An 11,479-nucleotide genomic window follows, 5' to 3' on the forward strand; every position below is an offset into this window, starting at 1 on the left:
GACTAGGTTAAAGCCTAAAGGTATTTTATTTAACACTAAAATATTGTTTTCGTCCTAAAATTTGCATGAATATTTTTTTTTTCATCTCTAAACATTTTTAATAGTTTAGGGATGAAATAGGAAATTCATGCTAACTTAAATTTTTTTTCCTCTAAATTTTAAAAAGTTTTCCTTTTGTCACTAAATTTTGTAAAGAAAAATTTTCAACACTTTATGGATAAAACTATGGATGAAAATAAATTTTTTTACCATAGTTTAGGAATAAAAAAATGGACTTTGGAAATTGAAAATTATTAAGTGTAACATTTTCGATAGTTTCAGTATAAAAAATGAAATTCATGCTAAGTTAAAGAACAAAAATATTATTTTAGCTTTTATTTTGACCAAGTGAGTGTTATTATAAAGTTTAAAGACGAAAATATTAATTAAGCTTTTATTTTGACCAAGTGAGTTATTATAAACTACTAAATTGTAATGAATTTACATCTGATTCGATAAAATGAAGAATTTGCCTATAATTTTGGAGAAAATTACCCAAGAAAAAGCAAAACGGAAAGTAGTTTCCTTAATCTTTTGCATGTATTTATGTCTTTAATGCTTTTTTTTTTTTTTTTTTGAATGAATAAAGGTGGAAAGGAATAGAGTTCATATTCTGTCTTCTGAACTATCAAAACACATAATCAATCACTCAAATTAAAAACTGTCTGCTGTCTATTTTGTTATTAAGTTTAATGAAATTTAGTATTAAAAGACCAATTTACCTCTTTATCATTTGTTTTGGAGGGGTAAATTGATCATTCAATATTTAATTCATTTATACTTAACACAAACTCAGATGGCATGTGGACATTAAAAAATCATAGATGGCATGTGGACATTGAACATAATTTTAACTTTTAGGAGGTCAATCATGCATTTTAATAGTTCAAAAAACAAACTATAAAATGAGATATAGTTTAGAATGAAAATTTGAATTTTCCCTTATATTTTCTTTTAAAGTTAAGCCTCAATGTGGTTTGGTTTGCAAGATTTTTAAGATGGTAGATTTCAAGGAATTTGAATACATTCATATATAATTTGATTTTATTAGAATTAGATAAGATTTACGAGAATTTAAGATTTATATATTCCAATCAATTGTCGAAAAATTTATTATTCATTTCAAATTATCTTTAAGTTATGAATATAATGTCAAACACATTATTCCTCAACCATAAAAGATCTGATACTCCGAGAGAAAATCTCAACTATAGAACAATGCACCATACTGTAGACTATTATTCCTCACATTTATATAGCTTTCTTATAGATAATTAGAGAGAAAATTAATATGAGTGTGGGGCCCAATAATTTAAGGGCCAAGCCCAATTGCTCCTGGGAAGTCCGAAGGCCCAATCCGAGGAGAGCTGTGGTCCAAGCTCTACAATACAGAGCACAAAATAATTTTTGGGAGGCAGCCGAGGACGGTTCAGTCCTCGGCAGATCCTGAATCCCACTGAAATAAAGGGGTAAAACAGGTATAGGGACGAATTCGTGAGGAGATCCAAAATATCTTGGGGAAGTTATCCTTACTACCCTTCTAGATAAGACCAAATACATGACAGAGCCGTACTCTGCAGCCTTATCAACCATATCCAACAATTCTGGGATTAGACTGATGGGACAAATATCAGTCTTGTATAGATTGACCCTACACGTGGACGAAGGACAATCAACACGGACGAGTATAAAAGAAGAAAGTAAGTAAATCTAAAGGGGATCCCAGCCCACCCCCAAAAAGAGAGGGATCACATGGAGGAGAACATCTCAACAACACCGGATTTCACTGAAGAAAGTCCGTCGTTGGAGAACCGGGGAAAGGCCTCAATGGTCCTCGGATCAACTCCGAGGAGTCCCATCCCATAGGGTACGACGTCTTAGGGCTTAAATGTTCAAGCCCAACTCCTTTTTCTACCTGAATTCCTCTAAAACCAGGATCGGACATCGCCCCGTGACCAGCCGCTAGCTTTTTAAGCCCACTCTCTACAAATCATATTGTGAGGGATCTTTCGTACGCGAGCCCAACATCCTTATTGGGCCGCCAGAGAATTGTGTCCTTACAATTGGCGCCGTCTGTGGGGAAGCTTGCGCGTTAGCGCAGGTGGCGGTGGAATCAACTCATTGGCAAGCAAAAATTTCTGGGATCTCCTCCGTCTCCGGCGACATATAGTTGTCGCTCCGACGAAAACTTCTGCTAGGGGCTACGCCTCGCAGTACTAAGGGCGCGGGCATCTCTAGGGGCCTCCAGCCTCGAGCCAACTCTCCTCGCCCTGGTGTAGGGGCTCATGGTCGAAAAAATAAATTAAGTAAAAAAAAAAGAAATCTTACAAGTTTTGGACAGAACCAAGGCCTTGCATGGTCCACGGACTCAAGCCTATGGGGAAACCAAGTACATAAAAAGATCATAAGTTTTGGACAGAACCAAGGCCTTGCATGGTCCTCGGACTCAAGCCTATGGGGAAACCAAGTACATAAAAAGATCATAAGTTTTGGACAGAACCAAGACCTTGCTTGGTCCACGAACTCAAGCCTATGGGGAAACCAAGTACATAAAAAGATCATAAGTTTTGGACAGAACCAAGGTCTTGCATGGTCCTCGGACTCAAGCCTATGGGGAAACCAAGTACATAAAAAGATTACAAGTTTTGGACAGAACCAAGGCCTTGTATGGTCCTCGAACTCAAGCCTGTGGGGAAACCAAGTACAAAAAGTTATTATTATTTGGACAGAACCAAGGCCTTGTATGGTCCTCGAACTCAAGCCTGTGGGGAAACCAAGTACAAAAAGTTATTATTATTACAAGTTTTGGACAGAACCAAGGCCTTGTATGGTCCTCGGACTCAAGCCTGTGGGGAAACCAAGTACAAAAGTTATTATTATTACAAGTTTTGGACAGAACCAAGGCCTTGTAATGGTCCCTCGGCTCAAGCCTGTGGGGTCATTACAAGTTTTGGACAGAACCAAGGCCTTGTATGGTCCTCGGACTCAAGCCTATGGGGAAACCAAGTACAAAAAATTATTACATCATACAAGTTTTGGACAGAACCAAGGCCTTGTATGTCCTCGGACTCAAGCCTATGAGGAAACCAGTACAAAAATTATTATTATTACAAGTTTTGGACAGAACCAAGGCCTTGTATGGTCCTCGGACTCAAGCCTATGGGGAACCAAGTACAAAAAGTTATTATCATTGCAAGTTTTGGACAGAACCAAGGCCTTGTATGGTCCTCGGACTCAAGCCTATGGGGAAACCAAGTACAAAAAATTATTATCATTACAAGTTTTGGACAGAACCAAGGCCTTGCATGGTCCTCGGACCCAAGCCAAGGGGGTAAGTATTACTTTTTATTAGTCTGCCTTATTATGCCGAGCACTTCCATTAAAGTTATGGCAACATCTTTTTATTATTAAATATTTTGGTCTTAGTCGTCATTGATTTAGATGCTATATGATTGGGCCGAGCGGCGCTTACAAATTTGTAAAAACAAAGAGACAGAACATGCAAAGTGAAATAGAAACAAGTTTTATTAATATGAAAAATTATTACAATGTACAAAAAGAGGCTTCAACAAGCCTATACAAAAGAGGAGCTGCCGAAGCAGTACTAACATCCACAGTACGGATAAGCAAACGGTCAAGCGCCTTTTAAACTTGTCTTCAAAGTCTCTCCAATCTCTGCCTCATTGTTGCTCATACTAAGAGAAGAACTCGCTTAAAAAAAAAGAGAACGAAGAAGAAGGAAATAGTAAGGAAGAAATCAATGAAGAAGATGGAGGAGATGAACGAAGAAGATGGAGGACATGAGTAAGAGAAGGAGGAGAAGAAGAGTGGGAGAAATGAAAAGACAAAGAGATGAGCAAAAGAGGGAGAAGGACAGCACCAGGGCGGAATTGGTGCTGGGAAGACTATAAGAGGAAGACGGAGGAGGGCACCAGTGAGCAAAGAGAGGGAGAAGCAGAAGCACTTCGCCCCTGCCTCAGCCCTGACTCCTAACACACTGGTGCCATGTTAGGTACGCTCGTGAGGAGCCGAGTGGTGCTGATATTGGGTGTTCTCGACTCAGTCACGCCGAGAATCCGACATGACGAGCCCCTGCTTCGGATTTTGGCTGAAAGAGAGGCGGGACAGATCTTAAGTCTGCGCCATCATTGCCCCGATCGAGCCATTTCAAGCTTTATCGGAACATGGTGTTTTGAGGAGGGGCATGGTACCTTCATCGTTCGTTATGGTAGGCGTGTACCGATATGGTGTATAACAAACGGGCTAAGCAGGCGCTAAAGAAGGCTACGGGTTTCAGATCACAGAGGGAAGGAGAGGAGTCTGCACGAAAGTGATGGCCTCCTGCTTGCCTTCTTATAGGAAGGGCAAAACGGAGGGTATTAAATGCATTCAAGTTTCCCAAAGGAATCTGAAGAAAAAAGAGGCGTCCGTTCCATCTCCCCACCTTATCAAATGAGCCGCCGGACATAAATGAGCCTCGTAAAGAGGATTCATTAAGGGCGCGTCTGGGACAGCTAAGCGGCAGGAGTAAATCACGAGTAGATTAGATGGAATCCCTTGAAAACCGGCTAACTTCCTGGATAGGTGGAAAACCGCTCACATAAATGCGGGGTTGAACCAAGCAAGCCATATTAAAGGCCCGGGTTTGCCAAAACCCTCCTTTCCAACCCGGAAGTCGGATAGAAGGGTTTTGAGGGGCTATTGTGGGGCCCAATAATTTAAGGGCCAAGCCCAATTGCTCCTGGGAAGTCCGAATGCCCAATCTGAGGAGAGCTGTGGCCCAAGCTCTACAATACAGAGCACAAAACAATTTTTGGGAGGCAGCCGAGGACGGTTCAGTCCTCGGCAGATCCTGAATCCCACCGAAATAAAGGGGTAAAACAGGTATAGGGACGAATTCGTGAGGAGATTCAAAATATCTTGGGGAAGTTATCCTTACTACCCTTCTAGATAAGACCAAACACATGACAGAGCCGTACTCTGCAGCCTTATCAACCATACCCAACAATTCTGGGATTAGACTGATGGGACAAATATCAGTCTTGTATAGATTGACCCTACACGTGGACGAAGGACAATCAACACGGACGAGTATAAAAGAAGAAAGTAAGTAAATCTAAAGGGGATCCCAGCCCACCCCCAAAAAGAGAGGGATCACATGGGGGAGAACATCTCAACAACACCGGACTTCACTGAAGAAAGTCCGTCGTTGGAGAACCGGGGAAAGGCCTCAATGGTCCTCGGATCAACTCCGAGGAGTCCCATCCCATAGGGTACGACGTCTTAGGGCTTAAATGTTCAAGCCCAACTCCTTTTTCTACCTGAATTCCTCTAAAACCAGGATCGGATATCGCCCCGTGACCAGCGGCTAGCTTTTTAAGCCCACTCTTTACAAATCATATTGTGAGGGATCTTTCGTACGCGAGCCCAACATCCTTATTGGGCCGCCAGAGAATTGTGTCCTTACAATGAGATATGAATCATGTTAAATCATCTAAAATAATTTTTTTGAAAATATTATAATTTTATAATTAAGACCAAAATAGTAATTATTTTCAAATTCTTATTTTTCAAGGCTTATTAGGATATCATACCTTGAAAATTAAAACAATTTATTTCCTTCAAACATTAAAGTGATTCTTAACAGGAGATATAATTATATAAATAACAAGCTTTCATCTATATTATCTATAAGAAGATTCCCATTTTTGAATTGAATTTTTATGTAGTTTAGAAATACCTTTAGACCCTACATTTAATAGGGACAAAACTTGAAAATAACCTTGTAAAAATATATTTCCAACTCCATGTAAAATACTTTCAAAATTACTAATTTATGTCTTCAAAAAAAAAAAAAAGAAAAAAAAAGAAAAAGAAAAAGAAAAGCGCCTCATCGCTAACTTATTTCAAATGTGCAAAATTTAAATGGACACCAATGAAGTTGCCCCAAAATTCAACCCACCTAGGTGACTTTAGTGAGAATTGACCCATTTCGATTAGTTTCACCCATGATTTGGTTAGAAGCAATTGTCATCCATTGACTTGATATTTTTAGGTTAGATGTCAGTTCCTACCCTCCTCTAATTTGGTCAAATCCTATTTGTGGAATTTTTACACCTGTTCAAAGCGAGTTAATTGCGAATTCAATTAGTGGACACCCTTTTTTTTTTTTTTTTTGAGAATCCAATTAGTGGACACCTTAAATTTAAAAAATAAAAAAAATCTTTTTGCGGTTTTACCTAAAAATTAGAAAATATTACTTAGAAATAAAAAAATAAAAAAAGGTTGGTAAGCAATGGTGCACAACCAAGAAAATTCTGGAACAACTTGGAGATAAAGTATAGTATAATTTCCCATTCAGCCTCGAATAACAACCCTCCCAAAAAAAGTCCCAACAACTATTCTTCATCTCAACAGCTCCTTTCTCGTAAGTTCCGGGCATCACACGCAACCCATTACGTCATTGGGTCGGTTTCGTCTCCTATATAAATCACCTCTACAACCAATGTTCTCTCATCCAAATATCTCTCGAAATCTCAAAATCTCGCAAATTTCTCTCTCGCAAATCTCTCTCTCAGAAAGATGCAGATCTTCGTGAAAACTCTGACCGGCAAGACCATCACCTTGGAGGTGGAGAGCTCCGACACCATCGACAACGTGAAGGCCAAGATCCAGGACAAGGAAGGCATCCCGCCCGATCAGCAGCGATTGATCTTCGCCGGAAAGCAGTTGGAAGACGGCCGTACTCTCGCCGACTACAATATTCAGAAAGAGTCCACTCTTCACCTCGTTCTGCGACTCCGCGGAGGCATGCAGATCTTCGTCAAAACCCTAACCGGGAAGACGATCACGTTGGAGGTGGAAAGCTCCGACACCATCGATAACGTTAAGGCCAAGATTCAGGACAAGGAAGGGATTCCGCCGGACCAGCAGAGGCTCATCTTCGCCGGGAAGCAATTGGAGGAAGGTCGTACCCTCGCCGATTACAATATCCAGAAAGAGTCTACGCTCCACCTTGTGTTGAGGCTCCGTGGTGGCATGCAGATCTTTGTGAAAACCCTAACCGGGAAGACGATCACCTTGGAGGTGGAGAGCTCCGACACGATTGACAACGTGAAGGCCAAGATTCAGGATAAGGAAGGCATTCCACCGGACCAGCAGAGGCTCATCTTCGCTGGGAAACAATTGGAGGACGGTCGTACCCTTGCCGATTACAACATTCAGAAGGAGTCAACGCTCCATCTCGTGCTCAGGCTCCGTGGAGGTATGCAGATATTCGTGAAGACTCTGACGGGGAAGACGATTACTTTGGAGGTGGAGAGCTCCGATACGATCGATAATGTGAAGGCAAAGATTCAAGATAAGGAGGGAATTCCTCCGGATCAGCAGAGGCTCATCTTTGCTGGGAAGCAATTGGAGGAAGGGCGTACTCTCGCTGATTACAACATTCAAAAGGAGTCCACTCTTCACCTTGTTCTTCGTCTTCGCGGTGGCCAGTAAAAGATTTTCTCTGAAGGTTTAATGTGTTCAAAATGTGGTTTTCTGAATAAGTGTAATGGTAGTTGTTATAGCTTAACAGGTTTCTTCAAATCAAAACTCTGTTGTGGTTTAGTTTGAGTTCTTTTTCGCTAATGTACTTTATATCTCTAAATAAATAATAGTGCCTTTGGTTTGTTCTAATTTCTGTGTTTTTCTTGTTGATCTTGTGATATTTGCAGTAGTATTTTGATATGATAAATCAATGATTTGATAGCAACTTACCTAGCTTCATATGGTGTGTGTGAGATGACTTTTATTACTTTCAATAGTTAGAGAAAACGTTCTTATATCTAGTTGTTTGGTTGAATATGAATTAGCCACATGGTATGACCAAATTGTCATTAGTGTGAGAAATTGTTGTTGAGGGAAATTATGAGTGCTACATTCAGGTTTCTGAACCAGTGTTAATCTTTTTCGTCCCTAATCTCATGTTTTAGGGTTAAAACTGAGAATTTATTGTGATTACGGTTACCTTGTGATTACAATTACCAGTTATGTGGTGCTCACTTTGTTCAAAGTCAATTGTTCGAATGGATACAAGTTGTCGTTCTGGTTGGGTTATTTGGGTCCTATTATGAAGTGGCTTTGAAGTTTGCATATTTTATTTGATGGAATTTGTACTCGGTGCCTTTAATGTCAAGAATACAATTATATGATATATATTTTCTCTATCTAGCATTTTGTCTTCCTTCCCTATTCCCTATTCAAAAGTGTTAAGACACTTTAAACTTCAATTTCTCTGAGCTATTGCCATCTTGACAGTCACATTTTGTGAGACTGTTGGTGAGTTTGATTGGTTGGTTTGGAGTTGTTGATTTAGTATGTACCTATGTATCTGGATTTTGGACTCTTTACTTTTGGGGATGATTCTCTTATGAAACAAGATGGTAATATAGAACAGAATAAAATATGAATAATTTTGTGGATGAAAAGCAAGCACGCATAGTTAAGTGTTGAAATTGAAAATGTTTTCCAATCTTCCAAATCCATTAGCTTTAGATATAGTATTGTTCTAGAGTATTGTCGAATTAATTTGGTCAAAGTACATGTTTGGTGGGTAGCTGGAAATTTAAGAGCATGGTTGGAAACTTAGGATTGGTCAGGGAAAGAATAATTGCTTTGGTGGTAGTAGAGCTGTGCTTTGTGTTTACATTGTTAAACAAAAGCGACTTCCTAGTGCTAGAGGAGAATGTATGATCTTTTTGAATTATGATTTCCATTGACTGTCTGTTGTTATTGCTATAATGACATATAATTACCTCATTATTTCCCCCCTGAATGATTCCAAAAGTTCCTGTGTTATCTTCATTTAGTACCTTGGATTTTTGGCACTTATTAATATGTGGGAGGGAGGATGATGGTCATTCCCCCCCCCCCCCCCCCCCTTCCCCACAACAATATATCGTCTAAACTCTTTAACACCATTGTGAACTTTGATGATGCTGATATCTTCAACTAGAACTCGGATGGGTGGGTAATCTTTCCAGAAAACATAAAGCTGAGTTCAGAGTGTTGCCATACCTACAGAATGGCTGCTAGGCAGGCTGGTGACTCTCTCCTGGTTCCGAAGTCTTTTAAGACCTCTAAATCTCTATCTCTGCAATACCTTTTTCCTCTCTGCAGTAGCTTTTGATATTATATTGTTGTAGAGAATTGTTGAATTATTTTGGTCAATCTACATGTTTGGGTGGCTGGAAACTCACAACTGGCTGGCAACTTAGGAGCATGATTGGAAACTTACTACTGATAAGGGAAGAATAATTGCTTTGGTAGTAAAGTTGTTCTTGCTGCTTACATTGTTAAATTAGTGGCTTCCTAGTGCTAGAGGAACTTTCTGATCTGTATGGTTCTCAATTACTGTATAATTATTATTCCTATTTCCTACAATGACTTATATACTGTCCTCTCTCTTTTTTTCTTTTTTTTTTTGGTAATGAATTTGGCTTGTCCTGATTCCCAAATTTCCTCTGTTTTGGCATTTATTGTTGTTATTATTATTATTTTTCCTCTAGCTAGAACTTAGAAGTCTGCATTCAGTAGGTACTCCTGTATATTTACAGTATTATGTGTACCCCTCCATTTGACATTTGCTCTATAGGATGGAAGGGAATATGTTTGTTGGTCATCCCGGTTTTTGCTTTTGTTTGTTTCCCCCTGAAAATATCCTCTAAACACCATTGTGAACTTTGATGATGCTGATATCTTCAACTAGAACTTTGATGGGTAGGTTATTTTTCCAGAAAACTAAAGCTAAGTTTTTGTCATTTTTCAGTTTATGTCTCTGACTAGTGTTACATAAATGAACAAAAGATACAGAGAATATTGCAACACTCAGAAAATCTTAACTATAGAACAATGCGCCATACCCTAGACTATTTAGAAGAACAGAAACAAAATTACATTTGAGGTGATTTTTCTCCCGGTACCTTCAGAGAAAGGACAATACCTCTCTAATGATAGATCCATTTTGACAACAAAGCTTCTGGTTGGACTCAGCCTTTTTGCATTTTGTTTCGCTTTTGGTATTTATGTATCAGTGGTAGGAATTTGTTTCTTTTACCTTAGAATTCTTAGGATCTCAAGAAGCATTATGTATGCTAATTAGAGAGCCCTGAGTAGTCACATTCATTACCTTTGAATTCCTTAGCATCTCAAGAAGCTAGAGAATTCTTTTTTTGTTGCTATGAACTGGAATAAACCAGGTTTTCCCATTGGTGTATGTTAACCGATTTTAGGTTTTAGGTGCAAGCTATCAAGGTAGCACTGTCTATATCACATTGCCGAAGAGGTAACAATGGGGGTGCTTAATGGTAATGTTTGGTGTAGATCTATATGGTGTTTGTTGTTTTGGTTTGAAGTAGTTTAATTGATTCTAAATATTCGCCGCCTAGTTTATATACGTAGAAATACATGTCCATTTTCTCAGACATGTTATTTTCTGAGGATTACTATATCAATACATGAGCTTGCCTGGCTGGTTGTAGAAATATAGAAAACAAAAATGATCCCTATCATCGGTTAGTAAAAACCACAAGCGAGAAAACCAAAAGCAAAACAAAATTCTAAAAGTGTTGTCAAACTGGATCTAACAAGCTACACAATTGAGATTACAAACTGGATTGCTTTTCCAACCACTTGAAAGGGTCCAAGTGACCAACCGATGGTCTCATAAAATATTGTGGTTTTCATCAATTTCCCCTCAATTTATACAGCCAAATGCTTAATTTTGTCAGATTCACTCCCCATCTAAATCACTCAATCGGTAGGTGTCAATCTCTGTCTAAATCACTCATTTAAAGGTCTGTTTGAGATCCGTTAATTTTGCTAAAACTGAAAACTTTTTGCTGAAAATATTGTTGATAAAAGTAAATGTTAGCTGAAGTAGTATAGTAGGATTCATGAATAGCACCAAAAAGTGCAATGAGAGCCATAAATAGTAACTAAATAATAACAAGAATAAACTGAATAGTAAAATAAGTTTACAAAAATAATTTTTGCCAAACATACACTCAGTGTGTGTTTGTATTCAACGTATTCTACTTTGTGTTTCCTTTTTTTTTTTTTTTTTTTTTTCACGCGTTTTCATTTGGAGTATTGCGGTTACTGTTCAATAAACAGTAACCGCAATTGTTGACTTTCTGCAGTGAACAGTGCACATATACACTGTTCACGGACCCACAAACTCCACTTTTTATCAACTTTTTCATTAAAAATAGGTCCTACAGCACTATTCACACATTTAAAAATTATTTTGCTACAGTGTTTTCAGTTTTCAGTTTTAAGTTTCAGCAAAATAAGTTCTATCCAAACAGACCCTCAATCTACTAAAAAAAGTTCCCCAAAAAAAGTTCCCCGCTTTCTAATTTGAAATATATGAAAAGCTGAAATTTGAATGTTAAAA

General features: G+C 38.6%; 1 protein-coding gene across 1 annotated transcript; it reads left to right on the forward strand.

Annotated features, from left to right (window-relative positions):
- The first annotated feature begins 6,532 nt into the window (after nucleotides 1-6,532).
- Nucleotides 6,533-7,719, forward strand: LOC115952320 (polyubiquitin-like). Its single transcript, XM_031069482.1, has one exon. It carries the CDS (start codon nucleotides 6,622-6,624, stop codon nucleotides 7,537-7,539), a length of 918 nt encoding a protein of 305 aa, XP_030925342.1. The 5' UTR covers nucleotides 6,533-6,621; the 3' UTR covers nucleotides 7,540-7,719.
- The last annotated feature ends 3,760 nt before the right edge of the window (nucleotides 7,720-11,479 follow it).

Source organism: Quercus lobata, chromosome 7 (genome assembly GCF_001633185.2).
Source record: "Quercus lobata isolate SW786 chromosome 7, ValleyOak3.0 Primary Assembly, whole genome shotgun sequence".
Taxonomy (NCBI): Eukaryota; Viridiplantae; Streptophyta; class Magnoliopsida; order Fagales; family Fagaceae; genus Quercus; species Quercus lobata.

What these genes read in the sequence shown, in the direction of transcription:
- LOC115952320 (XM_031069482.1), top strand. Translation starts at nt 6,622, where the DNA reads ATGCAGATCTTCGTGAAAACTCTGACCGGCAAGACCATCACCTTGGAG.